Below are 18,024 nucleotides of genomic sequence, written 5' to 3'. Positions count from 1 at the left end.
TATAAAAACTATGCATTTATCCTCTCAATACGTCTTTTGTGTAAAGTTCTGACGTCTGTGACGAGTGACTGATGAATACATCTGAGCGTAATCGTTTGCAAGATGGATTTGACCAGTGCAATAGTTACGGACAAGGTTGACACTGTCAACTCCAGAAATCGGCAGTAAAATATGTTTATCAGTTTATACGCAGTATTTATAAAGTGTTGGAGAAAAGCCAGAGAACTTTTTGATATGTAAATACAGGCATGAGGATCGATTGATTGTTGCTTATTTTGTATTGACTGTAGCATTTAAAATTTCGGTAAATTTGTTTTGGAACACCGAGAAAGTGTGACCTTTGACACAGTGAAGAAATGCGTTCTTATTTCATGAGTCTGTTGACTGCTAGTAAATAGTCAGTAGTGACCCAATTATAGTGGCTGTGAAACCAAAAGTGCCGAATATATAGTTGAAAACGAATGCAGTCGCTTGATTACAATTAGCAATAGGAAAATGTTGTCTACTTATTTAAAGTCGTTGGATATTACATCTGCAAAAAGGAGCAGTGAATTTATTGGTACTAAAGAAGAGAACCCATCAATCATATTGGAAGAAAATGTATCCAAATGGATAAGAGTTTGTACAATTGAAGATCTAGAGGTTTGTATGAATAAAAGTTTTATCGTTTTTAAAAGTGTTATACAATGGAGTATCATTATATGTATACATGAAGGTATAACGCAAAGACATTTACTTGAGAAATAATTGTTATAGAATTCATTGTTTAAAGTCAAATGTGATATTAACTCAAGCTGTGTATATATGTACAAATATTAAATAAAAATAGCTTCCGAACATTTCCTACTTCCATATTTTATACGACCTACTTGGGTCACTCTAGGGCATTTTTTGTACATGCTGTTTGTACATGCGCATGTACAGTATGTGCGAGGACGTTACGGGTCTCAAGGTCTTTCTAGTGATTTTGCGGCCACATTCCGCACCGTAAAAAGAATATTTACGGGTCAAAATAACCAAGATAGAGGTATTTTTCTTTCCGGATATGCTGTCAATAGAATCAAGATAATCATTGAATGTATTAATATATGGCAATAATACATTTATACTTGACAAAAGTTAGAATAATACTTAATTCATCATTTCCTTGTCTGCAAAATTAAACCCTTAAGGGACTCCGGCTCCATTCCCCATTTAGATGGGAGACAGCCTGGACGCACAGATAATTTAGAGTTCCTGTTGACATAGAAATATCCATTGGTTCTACACAACCAGAATCATATTGAATACATCGGCGCTATCGATGGTTGTCTGGTTCCACAATCGCATTGCGGAGGAGTAGAACGAGTTGCGGTTTGTGTCGGTTTGTGTCAAGGAATGGAGTTTGAACCTGAAGACTTGGTATTCCCACGGTGCTTTATCAGTGCTAGACATTTGCACTGGTTTAAGTCATGGCGCATGTTATCAGAAAAATCAAGGTACCTCCATCCATGGCCTGATGCAGCGCTGCGTGTCCCTTGAACGTAGTATGTGTAGCCATACAGTCCTTTTCCTATTCATCTGAAAATTTTCAGTCTTTCTCGAATTAATCGAGCTGATCGAGGTCTCTTTGCAGAGCTTGCGAGTCGTTTTATCTTTCGTTAGAGAAATTTGTTGTCTTCAAATAGCGGCTTAATGTGGAAGGTCATTAATGTATAGGAGGAAAAGCAAGGGGCCAATCATAAGACTCCTGTTGGGCGCTAGAAACTAATGGCTCTGGGACTGAATCTGTACCTTTAACCAAATTGTTTTGACTTTGGTGGGAGATGAAGACTTGAACAGGTAATTTATTCACCTTCGTCTTTGCTCTTTGCAAGGTCGTTTATGAAAAAAAGATCAGTTGGCTCCTGCTGAAACCTATTACGTATTAACATACACTGTGTTGTTTGTTACACAATAAAAATGTCATGTTTTAAGGCGTTTCATGATTTGACTTTTAAGAATAAGCTCTAACACCCTGCTGTATTTATTTTAACCTGATTCAACTCCGATGGAACCTCGATCACATTGCTTACTTTAAATAGCGTTAGATGTAGGGTAATTAGGATAGAGATTTTGTAATCGTTAAAAGCTTTGAAAACTATAGTTACTTACGTTGAACGTCGTTTATTTCAGGAATGCCTTCAGATATTCACAGAAAATGTTTGTGTGTGCAACTTTCCGGCAAGGTTTTCGCCACAGTTTTGGTTGGCTCATTCTGCGCTCAGTGCAATCTATCAAGTCCTCTGGTAGAGTATTGTTGTCATTATAATCATTCGGAACACCTCGGCCATTTTCTTTATAATATTACGTGTGTATTCATCCGGGTTTTTTTAACATACTAGTAATATAAATATTAATTAATAAAATATTGTATGAATGTAGTGCGTTGTATGACTGATGATGAACGGTTTCAGCTACTAAGCACGTATTTTGACCTGGGTTTTTGTGTTGACATTTCGCCTAACTCATTTGTATGACATTACGATGTGTGACCACCTTCCATTCACAGTGGATTTGTTGAACGACAAGCGGACGAGGACGTGCAGCACACTACTGACAAGATGCTGTTTGAACTATGGAAGAATCTAATCTCTGCTGGCCCAGGTTCCACACACCTTGAGATGATGACCATCATACTGAAAAACAGCTCGTTTCCTTTGTGGAAATACATGCAGGTCTGTTTTGCGATTGTTGAGAATAATCGATGCTTCGTATTGTAAAATAGTGTAAGTTCAGTCTTATGTTAAGTCTGTGGGATTCTTTTCACATTACAGACCATTCATGGCGAAACCCTCAACCAATTGCTGACCACGCTTAAAACAGACTTTGTATACGCTGAGGATGTCAAGGCTGACCACTATGCGACGCTGATGGAGACTCACATCGACACAATTTTCAAACTCATTCTAACGTTAGTATACCTACTCTGCCTAGTGTGTACAGTGTGCAGATACTTATATTTATAAAAGAATAATAACACATTTAAGTTACCAGTCGCCAGTTGTCAATCAGCCACTAAGACGGTGAATGGTAGGATTACATTTTGTAAATAAATAAAAAAAATAGCACATTTCTGTTTATCCAGTGGATTACCTGTTTATGCACCATGATAGTGTTATTCAAAAATATTTCACATGATGTCGGCGGTCTTAACAAACGAGAAGTCATAAGTAAATACAAAATGCATGTAAATGTCAACTTTTTGCATTTACAAGAAAATAATAGTATCTAAGACTAATTGGAACATTCCAGCACAAATAAACATAACTATCCTAAAACTTCTGTTTCAAGCAAAATGTTAAAATAACACCCAAACTTTTTGTAAAATATTGACAATATTTCAAGTGGCTTGTGAACTCCATTCCAGTGATGCTCAGGTGGAGGAGGCCCGGCGAGGTCTGATGGAGCTGCACATATTCTACCTGACCCGGATGAACCATGTACCGCACCATATAGGGCCACGCCTCTCCCATCTCTGTTTCCTCATCTTCAACAGATATGAGCACGAAAATCCATTCCTTGTATGTCAAACGTATATCCGTCACATTGTCCACACTAAGAACGAAATACTGGTATTAAGTATGGCTTGTAGTATGGATATACGTAAACACAGATTTTTTAATTGCAAACAGCATAATAAAGCCATCATGTCGTACTTAACACACAAAAAAACGTTCCCTTTCAGGGCCTCGACGACTGGGTTGTTTTACGATACCATCTGAAATTTGTGAAGGACGTGATTACGGATCGGTCATTCCGACCTGCAAGCGAGGCCCAGTACAGAGTTCCGAAAACGCTGGAAAAGATATTTCAGGCTGCAATGTATTCTTTCACTTTTTACTGTTTTTGACATTTAATACTAGCTTGGTTCGTCGATTCATATTGTATTCGTGATATTCTCTGTCTATCTTTTGTTTTACCCAGTCTGATTTCACTAAATAAAAATGTGTTCATAATATATTTTAATATTAATGTAAATTAAAATTGCAGATCTGACAAAATGCTTGAACTCATGTTTAAGGATTTTATGACGCTTTTACACACTATTTGTAACAATGCCAACAGCAAAAGGTGTAAAAAGTTGTTTGATGTCTACAGAGAATACCTTTTTGAACAAATCGACGTTTCAAAAGACTTTGAGGTATTGTAATACTATTTAAATTACCGTTTATTTGCCATACTTAATGCTGAAGGTTGTTTTTAAATTATGAATGAATTGGAGTTATTTCTAAAGACAAAATGCGTCGTGTAGTTGCATTAAATACTTCTTTTCAGGAAACGCCACAGTGGCTACTGGAAAGTTGCTTGGAAACACTCATTCTTGTTACCAAAACTGTCGGCATGGAGAGCCATATTGATGAAATGATCATCTCCGCTGAACAATTTTGTCTTCAAAGCTTTCCAAAGTTGTAAGTCATAAGTATTTCAAAATTTAAACTTTTGTTTACCTTTCTCTTAAAGCTATGAATGTGCGTAATTAGAGTGGTTTTTGCAGGAAGGGTAACCAAATATCACGATGGCAAGATTTGATCACCAATCACATTGTGTCTGGAAGGTTGTTGTTGATACAGGAAGCTACAAGACTTTTGCATGATCCTACGCTCACAGAAAACAAGGTCGTTTGTTTCAAGGTATGCTAAACCTGTGTGTTCGCGTTGTGTTGATGAGTATGTGGAAAGTTTAGCTTGTAATGGTTGTAAGAGTTTAATCCAATTTATAATGACACCCAAGCTTTCAGCTTTGCTCCTGAGCTACATAAAAAATGAGCAACGTCTCTCTCTCTCTCTCTCTCTCTCTCTCTCTCTCTCTCTATATATCTCTATATATATATATATATATATATATATATATATATATATATATATATATATATATATATATATATTTGGTAATATGTTCTTTTTTACTATTTCTTTTATAATATACATACAAGTTAATACATACTTTGATAAGATTGACCTTTCTTCGGGATTGTTGGGATAAGAGTAAGGTTTGTGCACGTATACTGGTTTAAACCCCCAGTAAATTTACATTGTACTGACCGTTCCAAGGCGGTACCTAACAATCCTTGATAAACAAACCTAGTTTTTTTATATACCGTATTTATGCACTGTTTATGCTGTTTGTGGAGTTCTGTGTTGTTTTTCCAAGTTTCTTGTTTGTGATTTGTTTTTGTTTTTGTGTTCTATGTCTTTGGCATTTACCCTGTGCCATTTTTAAACGGGGTTTATGTTTAAACTTTTGGCTACTGAGCTTGTTTCTGTAGTTTTTCACATAAGTATTACATTTTTGTCAATCGACGCATACAATATGTGTGTCCATGTTTACACAAAGATACACGAGAAACAGTATGATGTATAAGGCAAGTGAGAAACGCATATATAACTTTTTTATAATTAGATCTAGACCATTTTGAAAGTCTTGTTCTGTTTAGTCGCACATGGATCAAGGGCGTTTGCTGGTAGACATTTTAGCTGACCTCCCATGTGAGTTTATGGAAAAAGATGAGCAAGGATCGGTGACGCCTGTGGTAGACAGCTGTGCCAGTTTTCTTGATACGTTGCTGAAACAGTTATGGTAAGAATCATTGCATTATTACTTTGATTTGTAATTAAGCGAAGGCAATATTTATTATTAATCATTACGATGACATATGCAACTATGAAATGAGAAGACTAAATTACTATAACTAATATGGTAGATATTTACACTATAAGAGTATTTTATTTTGTTGTGACGGTGCAAACATATACTAAGGCCAAACTGGCTATTGTATTTCAGTGCACATGAATTGGAAGCACGGGTGAGAGAGAATGTTCAAGAATGTCTTATCAAATGTCTGGAACATTACGTTCCTCACAAGTCTCCAATCGCGTTGGTGTGCATTCAGTCGAAAATTGCAAATATGAAGGTATTGTTATCATGCATACTTTGACTTCAGTGGTTTATTTTGTTGTCTTGTCAAATCGGCATCAGCCTCAGTTATAGAGTCATGTGAAGTTCGATATGATTATAATGTGTGCAGTAGAAGCGATTACATACTTAACAAGAAAATTTAAGCAAGTTATTGCTGACAACAAGTCTTGCTATACGGTTAGACATGTAGTTGCCTGAAACTTATTTATTTCAGGACACTTCTCTCTTAAAAGATTTGCTATTTAGTGTTGACAAAGTTTTGAAAGATGCCAATTGCCCCTCACATCACCTAAAACTGACAGAGATCTTGGAGACGATATTGATGGAATGCAATTTGTTTTTCAGGTAAATTAACAAGGATTACTTCATGTGTAGATGGACTGTGGGGTTTAAAAATATTGATATTCCTCATCAGAGCCATCTAGATATTTATCCTTTTTTTGTATTTAGACTCGATTTGTTCATGTATTTAACTTATTGCGTGTGTTTACGATTGTTGTTGATAGCATTATTAGAGGTACGATAATTTTAATTGCTTGTAAAAGGCTAAGCATGGATAATCACTGTCTATTTTTATTGTTGACAAACCTATTGCTTTCTGTTCTTTATGTTTAGGACTAAAGGGTATTTACCAGTTGATTACAACTCTTTGATGAAGTCTGTCATCTTTTCATGCATATCTGCGGATTTGTCTTTGGGTGAAAGTCCTCCGGATTCAGAGAGTTTCCAAAGAGCGTCAGCATCAACAGATATGTACGCCAGCTTGTACGAAAATATAATAATGCCCTTTATCAAAACGGTATGTAAAAAAGCCCGTCCAACTTTGTGATCGCTTTAAACTTACAAACATGTTTTTTTTTCTAATTTGAAACTTAAAAAATAAATCCTTCTGGCAAAACCTATATCTGCCAGACATTTTCAACCATTTCGGTGTTACTCTTCTTTTTCCCTCTTAATTGTTACAAATTAACTGCCGAAACTTGGCAGTGCAAATTTAAATATAAACCACTATTAAGTTTGAATTTCCTTTGTGTGGATCATATTTATAATTGCTCATTTTGCCATTTGAATTATAAACAAAATTGCAATTTACAGCACAAAGAAAAACATACATTGGACACTATTAGTTCTGTGGTACAAGAAGTGATGTATGAGATTCAAAACTGTATTCAGCGCGAAGGAACCGGCTACATCAGATGTGTGCGGTTTTTGTCGGATGTTGCCACCCTTTACGTTCCAATCCTTGAGGAATTTGCGATTTCACTCGTTGACCTGTTCTTGCCATGGGGGTGCTTTATACTCGATGGTAATATGTGTTTTTAATCATTAAGAATTAATAAGAGTGTATATCTATTTAATTACGCCAGAACATTTGTTATATGCTTTTTCAATATTTTCAGATGTTTTGCTGGCACTGATGTTACACAATTCTTCGGCTTTTATTGGTGTCTTTCAACACATTTTCAATGAAGTTCTTGAAATGCCACAGGAAGAAAAACACAGAGGTCTTAAATTGATCAAGCAAATGTCATCCTCTTGCATTTCGGTATGCATTTTGTATATACAATTAGTACATGTATGTCTTTTTATTAAACAACTTATACTATATGTTTGATATCTCTTCCAAAATGTTTTGTTTTTTTTAGATTTTTGACCGAAGTCACTCCCAGGAACTTCTGAATGTGTATGAAAACGAAACCGAACAAAGCCAAATACTTATCTTGGATATATTGTTCAATATTGCGGAGTATTCACCTGCGTTGATGTCAGGATGCCTCGCTGATTTAACGGACGAGTCAAAATTTTGCTTTTGCAACTTTTCAAGAAGACTTCGCATTATAAGGATTTTAAAAGAGGTACTTATTTATTTTTATTTTTAATCTTTTAGTGTAAAACACCATTACCTATCATTTTTTGATGCCGGTTGTGAAAAATTATGATTCAACTAGGAAGTTTTTTTATCAACCAGGAACATGATGACATGATTGATTTTGTGATGAAGTTTGCGGATAATAAAGACGTTGAAACAGCAGAACAAGCTCTGAGAGAAGCTAAAATGCTCATAAATGGCAATATCAAATTAATAAATAAATACAGGAAGAGGCTGAAAGGCGTGCAGAAATCAAGTTCAAGCAAAATCATGAAGGAATTATGTGCTGAGATGCTTCCGGAAATTCCTTTGCAGTAAGAGTTTAATCATTTTCAACAATATCGTAAAACGTAATGTGCATGAAAACATTTAAATTACATGACAATTTGTATATTTACATATATTTCTAAACAAATATGGAAATATTGTACACAATGTATAAATAGTTTTTCACATTTGGAACTCTCTTTTCAGAAAATCCACCAATGTCGTCAAAGCTCCCCAAGGCCTGGTAGTGAAAAACCGAAGGAACGCAACAACTTCGGATAAAAGTAATATCCAAAAATCAAATGTGAAAACACTGAAACAGAACAAAAGAACGGCAAAAGCTACTGATTCCGACAAAACAAGTGTTGTCGATGGTAAAAAAGAAAATGGAAATGCTTTATTTGTCAATTATTCGTCTGTAAGCAAGGATATTGGTAAAACAGTGAACATTGAAAAACAACCACTCTTAAATGACGCCAGTATTAATGGCGCGAACAGCGATATCACACCGGAGAAAAACGATACACTCGAGATGGACATGAAAACTCAAGATTCACTAAATCAGGAAACCGAAAGTGTTAAGATGGTGTCTGAAATCGGGCATTTGAAAATATCGAAAGAGAAGGTTAAGACGTGTGCACCAAAAGAAGAAAGGAATGAAATAAACACCATAGATCGTACGCAACATACCGCTGATATATGTTTGCATTGTAATTCATTTTCAAGGGCTAAAGCTCAGGACCTTTCAATGTGTTTAGAGAAATTTGGCTTCCCAAATACTTTGCTCACCAAAGATCATAATCTCAGAGACGTACATGCGAAATTAATTGTGTATTGCCCTTGTGATGGAGAAAGAAATGGTGAGGTAAGAATGCGTTTGTAAATGACAAGCACTTACGAATTGTAAGGTTTTGAATTGATGTATATTTAGTTTCAAGTAACATAATTAAAACATTTCAGTTACACCGGCTTAAGATCGAAACAATCACGACTTATACGAGTGATTGGTTACGCCTTTCTTGTGAGGTTAGAAGAGTAATTGAATGGACGTGTACGCCATTACAATTAATGTAGTTTGTAAGTACATTTGAATATTACTAAATGTTATTCCAGGTGATTTGGGAAATCCTTGCACGGACTCCATTTATTGCCGTGAAACTACACAATTCGGACTGGATAGACCTCACAGATGTCCATGTTCCTGTGCTGGTGGGGTCGGTTATTAAAGACAAACAATACATCCGCCTGTATTCAAAGCCAGGAGAAAAATGCATCGAAAAGACATCATTTCCAGAAAACAAAATGTCCGAACTTTTAATGAGATTAAACTATATGGGATTTCACAGTAAGCTTTAAATCGTATGTCATAGCTGTTATGACTCCTCCTCCCTTCCTTCTTTATAACATTGATCAATCCCGTTTTTGTTAAAGGACAATAAAATGCATTTAAAAAATAATTAATTTCACTATGATAAGTTGACTGTGACTTGATCAAGCTGTAATATTGTCAGCCTTCTGTGCCTTAAAGTCGAAGATTCGATCGTAACAAAGATAGGATTCTCATGGTCTTTAAATATGGAGACTTGGCATTTTCTCAATGTGCATGTATTCAGTTATACTCAATCAACTGATACTTATAAATATAGGTTTTATATGGAAATTGCATCTATGTTAATTTGCAGGTTCGTCTGGCTATGTGCAGATAGAAAAGGACCAATCAAAACAACCTCCTGCATACCCAAGAAATGTATACCTTTCTTACCATTGGTCCAAACAGAATGCGGTGAGGACTCTACTCTTGAAGTAGTAGTACTAGTAGTGGTGGTATAAGTAGTAGTAGTAGTAGTAGTAGTAGTAGTAGTAGTAGTAGTAGTAGTAGTAGAAGCACTAGTAGTAAACAACATATTTTAGCATTCGTCTATTGATACCGTTAGTTGCCAAAATAATCAGTCTTATTCATTTGTAGCATAGTCAACAAATATAAACATTGCGCATTTTCCGGCCACGTTACATTTTGTTAAAATATAAATAGCCAAACAACCAAAGTTCATTTTTTATAGTTGGGTATATGATGACAAAAAACATTAGACCAATGAGCTATTTTCCGACATTCTGTCCCAAGATATTCTCGTACTGATTATCATTGGATAAAGAACCAAGAGCGAAATAATACACATACAACGATAAGCCACAGTATCGAAATTGAACGAAGACTCCGAGTTCTGTTTAAAGTCATTGCTTTAATACTTTTCTTCTATTTCGTAGGTACAACGCCTGTATGAAGCACTTACATCTGCTGGGTATGGGTGCTGGATGGGCTGTTTACAAATTAGTGGTAGCGATTCCTTATACAACACAATTGCCAGCGGTATACAGGAATGTCGCGTTGTTGTTGCCTGTATTACCAAACATTACCATTTGTCAGATGTATGCCAGAGAGAAATTGCATTGGCTCATAATCTCGGCCGTCCTGTTATTCCAGTGCTTTTCAAAAATTCCTCCTTACCAATTAAAGGCAACATTGGTAAAACGTTTTTGGATACAAAGCCGTTGATTTTTAACGAGCTTATTAGTGTTGACTCAATTGCGATGACGTCATTGAAACAAAAGATAAATAACTGCAGTGGTTTGGATGCAGGAGAGTTCAGACAAGAATGTGAAGATGAAGATAGTATGGATGAGCTCGAAAATGTCCGTGTTATGCCAATACTCGAGGTTAAACTCCCCGTCGAACGTAGAAAAGTTCAAAAGAGCATGTCTTTAGCTCATATTGAAAGACACAAAGAGGCAATTGATAAGTTGCTACAAGAACGTCACAACAGTGATGTTGATTTTTATTCAGATGGACACAGATCGTTGCGATCGAAGTCATGCACGATCTTGTGACATTTCCTCTTTAGCGACATTGATAATTCATTCTGTGTTTTGTTTTTGTTAAATATTACTGAATAATTTCTTTGTTCACATTACATCTCTCTATTTTACACTTTGTATTATTTGCCTCGATAACTGTTCCCGATTTGAAGATATTTTTAAATGCATTTCATGTTTGACCTTCCTGCATTTCAATCCCAACGTGTTTTTTTTCTTTAATGAAGCTACCTCGATTGAAGATATATATATATGTATTTAAATTTTGTTTTCATATTTACTATTATTTAGGTTATATTGCTGTTGTTACCTGCCGTTGCAAGCAAATAAACAAACTAATATATGAATTATGTAATTTTATTTAAGAGTATTGGTCAGACCAAAAATTGACATTATGAAAAGCGCTTTTCCAATTGAAGGTATTATTTGTGAATTAGTTCTGAATGACGGATGGTGCACGTTAGACATATTTACTTTAAAAATGAGCATCGAAAGAGTGAAACGCAATCATAATAAATTTTAACTTGATGCATCCGTCTCTTTAACCACTCGCATATATATCGAACCAATTCATTGTTGATCTAGTCCAGTTTTGGGTTAGATATTAATCATTGTTCATGTTAAACTCTATTACGTAGTCAATAATTGTCCATATGTATTCCGAATGATGCCACTTCCAATGCACATTTCAATAATATTTTGTTTGTAAGACCGTCTTTTGCAAAAACATCCAGTTACTATATTGAAAATAATGTGATACGTGCCTATAAAATTACAGGGTCAAACACAGAGATATTCAAATGTGACCAATTAATACCCTGCTTAAAGGCGCAAGGATCAAAGCAAGACGGACACTTATCTAAACGAGAAACATACAACGTCAGCAGACAATATTACACAAATATAAAACTATCGGTATCAATAAATGTTGGGAGCCGCCTTAGCGCGGTCAGGGGACATTAAGAAATCACAGTGGCCGGGGTTAAACCAGTTTAAGGGCGCCGTCTGTTGTCCCAGCCTTTATGAGCAAAATAAAACTTATATTCATCGAAGCCAGCAAACCTGTTTGTTCTTCAAACCCTGCAATGATACTTCCAGCGCCTAATTTGTTTAAATAAAGGAGATAAATTAATAACAATGTTACAGTGTTATGTATTGAACAGGCGCAGGTTAAACCGCTTACATGTAGCTTTGATGTAACGTTTTTGTCAGGTGTATTGGATAAAATATGTTACGAAGAATTACATGTTGAACAATATTTGAGTGCTGCATATTTGTGATTTCATATGATTTTTCATCATAAGTGAAACCGGTAACAGAGCTCTTATCGTGGAATAATTTAAACCGGTAACAGGGCTCTTATCGTGCAATAAGTGAAACCGGTTACAGAGCTCTTATCGTGCAATAAGTGTAGTGTGTGGATAAATTACAACTCAACTTTACTCAATATGTTTTTATTATATCACTGTTTACAATTTAAGAGTATGTCAATAATATGTCAATACACGCACGCTACTTTTTGCGAGGTAAGCATGACAATACGGTACAAAGCAATTACTGTACCACACCCTAGTAATAACTCGGGTTTCGCGCTCAGTGTTTATTATTTTCAATTACTAATTTAACAGTGGACGTTTTTCGATACGATGTAGTACAAACAACACAAATCAACAATTTACGCTCTTCAAAAACCTTTTCATTCAATCAATCTTTTCAGTTGGGCATACATTACATAAAAGTTGTAGACCCATTGTCACTTTATCTGTCCCTGGTAGCTTGAGTCCGAAATGGACAAAAGGAATGTACAATATGTAACCTCCGAATGCAAATACTGCCCCGTAGACAAACTCAATACGTGGAGATGAGATGAAAGGAGCCACAATAAGAAATATATTAACTAAGCTGGTAAATATAGGAAGGACGAAAGGTACATAAAACGTGTCACGTTTTGTATCTCTCAGCAAGTATTTAAGTCGTAAAAGTGACAGCGAAGACAGCAAAAGAATGAAAGATGTCAAAAAACTAGTAAAATTTATCAGGGACCCAACTTCTCCCGGTACAAGCATTGCTAGAGCAAATCCGTGATATAGAAGCAAAGAAATTATTGGTGTTGACTTTTCCGTATGTAGATTTGATAAAACCTCCGGATAAAGTCCGGCCCGTGCAGCGGCAAACATCACCCGTGCAGCGCCGAAACAGCCTCCGTTATTTGCTCCATAAACTGATATCATCACGCCAATAGGAACGAATATTGCTACAGACGGAAGAGCTTTTAACGCCCATGAATAGGCCACTGCTGATGAGCCAAGGAATTCTGTTTTAGGGAGAAAAACAAAGTAGGAAATATTGACCAAAATGTAGAATGAAGTTACTACTATTATAGATATTATGATTGCCCTTGGAATATTCTTCTTCGGTTCTTTAATTTCTTCAGCGATTTCTCCAATTCGAACGTATCCCGAGTAGGCAAATAAACATGCGTAAATAGCAAGTGAGTACGACGTTACGTCGGATGTTGTATCTTGAAACGGAGAAGAAAGATTGTCCGTTGATCCTTTGCCTAAAGCCACAATTCCGGTAATTGCGATTAAAATTAATGCCGCGGTTTTTGCTATGGTGCTTGCAATTTGAATGAAAACACCAAGCCGCGGGCTAAAAACGTTTGAAACTCCAATTGACAAAATATGGATCGATGCAATCAGTTTTCTTATCACCCCATTCGCTGAGCAAGATGGAATGATAAGTGGTAGAAAATAGTCCGCAAACACGAGTGCCAGAACTGATGATGATGTCGCCTGTGAGAAAAGTGGCACCACCCAAACGGCTAGGAATGAAGGCCACTGACCGAAGGCTTTCCGGATATATGTGAAGTCTCCACCAGATCGAGGAATCAATGTGCCGAGCTCGGCATACACCAGGCCCATACACATCGACAGTATTCCGCAGAGCACCCAAACAAGCAGACTCGCACCTGTAAATTAAAATGGAAAAAGAATGTTGAAGTTTTCATTTTGTTTGTATATATATACATTATGAGTTTTATGACCCTGTTAAATAGTTTATCACTAAGATAGTATTTGATTATTTTGTTCCGGTCAACATTATCATAAGTCCAACATGCTTGTATTGTTCCATTTTACATACATTTAAAATACCAAATACAAGTAATATAATCTTATAACATTATTAAAGTCTTGTCTACAATTGGGTTTTCAAATGAAAAACAATTATTAAGAGTAGATCGATCTATTGCATTATGAATGGATGCATATGTACCCGGAGATCCTGTGTGGTCAAGGGCTCCTTTGGGCGATATGAAGATCCCAGATCCGATCATGCTGCCGACCCCGAAAGTGACGGCCCCGAACAGTCCAATGTGCTGTTGTGGGTTCACTACCTCCACCTCTATCGTAGTCTTGGCGTCACTTTCTGTGGTTTTGGAGCTATAAAACCCGCTTTTTACTGGAGCATTTGCCTGATGAAATCCAGCTTTGTTCTCCATTTTGAAATCGTCTTTTTTTTTGAGAAATGTAAATCATACAAGGATATCTCTGTTGCAGAAAACTATGTGTTAATTGGCCAAAGGTGACGTTACATATGGAAGTTTTCATTCAGTAGGTATATCGAAATGCTAGCATCGTTAAGGATGAAAGTTACAGTGTTATGTATTGAACAGGCGCAAGTATTTTTCATGATTACGATATGTTCAGTGGGGTCATAATATTACAGTAACTATAATATCTAAATGAAATGATAATACAACTAGGCTAATGGGACAGCACAGTTCAGTGAAAACAAAACAGATGATGGACACGATGTAAGTAAAAGGCGTTAACATTCTTGAGATACTTACATACAGATGAACACCGTAAATCCGAAATCGAAGGGACCCCAAAATTTATTTCGGAATAGCGAATTATGGATGACGTGAATATTAAGTCGTGAAGATTGCAATGTCGGTTTCACAATAACCAATGCCATACATTCGGTTTAAGTGATATTTCGTATACATGTGTGTTGAATTATTGTTCAATAAATGACAAATAATTCGTTATTATATTTCTTTATTAAAACAGCATAAAACATTCTAAAACAAAATGACAGCACATATATGCAAATCGTATCCTCTCGGGTTGGTTACCGGGCCATTCTTCGGATTGTATTTATAAGTTATAATTTATGTGAAAATTTATGCACTTTCTGTGAGGAAAAACAACTCTTAACTATTTTTGATAATAATTGACTTAAAAAACAAAACATATAAGGGGCGGGGCTACGACGTTCTTAAAAACCATCTCTTGCTGCCAATGATAAAACCTCGAATGGCGCAAACACGCCGCCGACATCTTATATACTACCCCTGCACGAAAACCCCGTACCTTCACGCCAATATTCAAACGCCAATCGACATCTTACTCACAACCAGACGACTCTCGCCAATTTTGGAAATAGTTATATTTATTTTTATGATAAAGATTTATTTGATTAAAGTTGTTTGCTTTCCATTTAAATCATGACCGGTAAACGTGATATTGCCTCTTGGGTTTAAGCAAAAAAACGGAGTGATGTCATTAAAATATCACAAAAATATGACGTCGTCTAACTGGGTGTGACGTCACCATTTACGAAAAAGGGGAAATATTGGAAATATATATATATATATATATATATATATATATATATATATATATATATATATATATATATATATATATATAAAAGTGATACTCGTATTTAAAATCAATACATGCAGTTATATAAGACACATAAAATTTGAGTGATAAACCTTTAACTACTTACTAAATAATCCATTTTTGGAGAATCTGAAATACTGATAACAAGGTTGTAACCGTGTATTTAATGGCTTAAAACGCACATATATTAAATGAATGGGTCCGTGAAGATTTGCAGTGATCAACTATCGTCACATATTAAGGTAGAAATACTGTGTGTTCGAACCTTTCTTTTAACCATTATTGTGGTACATCTTATCTGGGAGTAAGAGTGCATCTTCAGAGTTTTGATTCTTACTTTAATAATATCATCTCATTATTCATTCTACTTACAAACAGAATGAATTCGCGTACTTGCACCTGACATGATTTCTACACTGCATGAAGCACGGGAAATGACGTTGCGTTGTCGAACGATATTAGATGCTACTTTTAAGGCTCATCTTCAGCGCAGATGAAACACGTCGTGGGCTATTTTTATTATATTTTTTATTGTACCGGAAAAGGGGCATGTGATAAAAATATTCTGGCATTCATTATTTTATAATACACAATTGTGTTCTACTCGTCCAGGAAAAATGCAAAAAGGGCCCTCTTACTTACAAATTCCCTGACCTCGTTGAATACATTGTGTATTAAGACGACTCGTGAAAGATTCTGTATATAAAGTATTAATTTACAGGAATCTTTAGACAACATTCAAATGGTTGTTTCGACGAATTAATGTTTATGGTGTCGCCATTATACACGATACAAAGTTATTAAATACAGAAAGGTACCAACAGCAAGAACTCCCATTAAAAAGTATTATATTGCATTTGCTAGATTTCGCTGTTCAAACCAAACCACGGGGTATTCGAATCAAACACAGTTAAAACATAAAGTCATAAACACAAGATAAAGCAGCGAAAATACACGTCGTATCTGATGTCGGCCATCTGCTGTGCAAGTTTTATGTCGGAAGCCTGATCTTTCGTTTTGCGAAGCAATGCTTAAAAATTCTATTGAGGGCTGCTATAAATAACACTTTTCAGAGCAGTTATCAATCGACTTTATTGTCTGTAATACGTTCCAGTTAATTACTTTGAACATCTGTACCCAACAAAACTCAGTTGTACCTATAGTACTTATATACGCCGCCCTTGTGTGATTTATTGTAATTATTATTTTAGTTTATTAAAAAGCATTGACACGTATATATAAGCCACATCACTGATATCGATAATCCAACCAAACGATTAACAGATCCTGATGAAATTCATATAGATATTCGATACGCTCATAACCATATAATTATACATGTTACGATTTTAATACCATCCCAAACATGACCAAGCCGTTTTAAGTAACACAAATTTCCGTGACAATCACGTAAATTGACGAAGTGTTACGGCAAAGATCGTCATTTTCCGTAAAAGAGTTATTTTCGAAACTATTACTCATGATCTGCCGAAACAATTACGAAAAGCATAAATGCAGCATATAAAGTTATCATTAGTTCTAATTTATTTTTGCTATTTCTTTTGTAGGTCTTGCAAACAATTGTCTATGAAATGCCGTGTCTAAAACAAAGCGGCGCGAAGACGTAGTTTTATCGTAAAAACCGTACCTCTGCGTACATTTTCTCGAAGTTGACAATAACATGAATAAATGTAATCATGTGGTTGCAATATATTTTGTTATTTATAAATTAGAAAGCCAAAGAGACCTGTGTTCATAAATTAAAATTCATGCCTTTTTTAAGACTAATATAATTATAGCTAATGTACCTTAAAAACTGTTTTTCTTATACAATCTTCTTCTTTTTTAAATCACTTGGTCGAACAATATAATGTAACTTATAACACGTTTTCACAAACCGATTTCTAAATAAAATTAAAACAAAAATCAAACCTCGCGAGTCTTTTCAATTACATGTACATATTCATTCCGAATTATTATATTGTTCGCATTGAAACACCTATCAGCAACAGCCAAATTTCATATACTCAGTACGCTTATTTAAGTGTTACAAAACTTATTTTTTTTGTGTACAAAGGGATAGCTTTTAGATTTTATTTATTCTGAAAATTATTTCAAGAATACTATGTCAATTTCAAAAAAGAGTAAGGCAATGAATTTGGCTAATGTTTACTAACGTTTTGTTTTACCGATTTCTTGGCAAATATTAAAAAAAAAAATGTTCAAAATAATCTTCTCTATTGTAGGCCTGGGGAGGCTATAGTGATATTTAAATGCAAAGTGTCGTGAATATCCACTAAAATATCACAGGCAATTTTTAAATCTGTTTTAATTAGTAATTATGTCTATCAATATGAAGTTGGTTTTAAGATTGGCCTGCAGCTG

At 35.3% G+C, this 18,024-nt stretch overlaps 2 protein-coding genes across 3 annotated transcripts; one reads left to right on the top strand and one right to left on the bottom strand.

Moving 5' to 3' along the window:
- Nucleotides 1-8: 8 nt before the first annotated feature.
- Nucleotides 9-11,242, top strand: LOC128228995 (uncharacterized). Of its 2 annotated transcripts, none has more exons than XM_052940612.1 (21): nt 9-642; nt 2,155-2,267; nt 2,531-2,696; nt 2,796-2,932; nt 3,389-3,542; nt 3,707-3,843; nt 4,012-4,162; nt 4,297-4,430; nt 4,517-4,652; nt 5,456-5,598; nt 5,803-5,824; nt 6,152-6,282; nt 6,553-6,736; nt 7,033-7,243; nt 7,338-7,483; nt 7,584-7,793; nt 7,907-8,121; nt 8,282-8,939; nt 9,188-9,419; nt 9,757-9,857; nt 10,340-11,242. In XM_052940612.1, exons 1-21 carry the CDS (start codon nt 496-498, stop codon nt 10,958-10,960), a joined length of 4,149 nt encoding a protein of 1,382 aa, XP_052796572.1. In that variant the 5' UTR covers nt 9-495; the 3' UTR covers nt 10,961-11,242. The 2 variants fall into 2 exon arrangements, with proteins under 2 accessions (XP_052796572.1, XP_052796571.1); XM_052940611.1 differs by having other exon boundaries at nt 5,803-5,932.
- Nucleotides 11,243-12,628: 1,386 nt separating this feature from the next.
- Nucleotides 12,629-14,447, bottom strand: LOC128226297 (b(0,+)-type amino acid transporter 1-like). Its single transcript, XM_052936176.1, has 2 exons — nt 14,222-14,447; nt 12,629-13,916 (listed from the first exon to the last, which is right to left on the bottom strand). Exons 1-2 carry the CDS (start codon nt 14,445-14,447, stop codon nt 12,646-12,648), a joined length of 1,497 nt encoding a protein of 498 aa, XP_052792136.1. The 3' UTR covers nt 12,629-12,645.
- Between the last annotated feature and the right edge of the window lie 3,577 nt (nt 14,448-18,024).

This window comes from Mya arenaria, chromosome 3 (assembly GCF_026914265.1).
Source record: "Mya arenaria isolate MELC-2E11 chromosome 3, ASM2691426v1".
Taxonomy (NCBI): Eukaryota; Metazoa; Mollusca; class Bivalvia; order Myida; family Myidae; genus Mya; species Mya arenaria.
Note: the sequence above shows the minus strand (reverse complement) of the source record. Positions and strands in the feature narration are given on the sequence as shown.

Coding starts and splice junctions, on each gene's coding strand:
- LOC128228995 (XM_052940611.1), top strand. CDS start 496: ATGTTGTCTACTTATTTAAAGTCGTTGGATATTACATCTGCAAAAAGG. Junction 643..2,154: donor GTACAATTGAAGATCTAGAG/GTTTGTATGAAT, acceptor CGTTTATTTCAG/GAATGCCTTCAGATATTCAC. Junction 9,420..9,756: donor AAACTATATGGGATTTCACA/GTAAGCTTTAAA, acceptor GTTAATTTGCAG/GTTCGTCTGGCTATGTGCAG.
- LOC128226297 (XM_052936176.1), bottom strand. CDS start 14,447: ATGGAGAACAAAGCTGGATTTCATCAGGCAAATGCTCCAGTAAAAAGC. Junction 13,917..14,221: donor TGACCACACAGGATCTCCGG/GTACATATGCAT, acceptor TTTAATTTACAG/GTGCGAGTCTGCTTGTTTGG.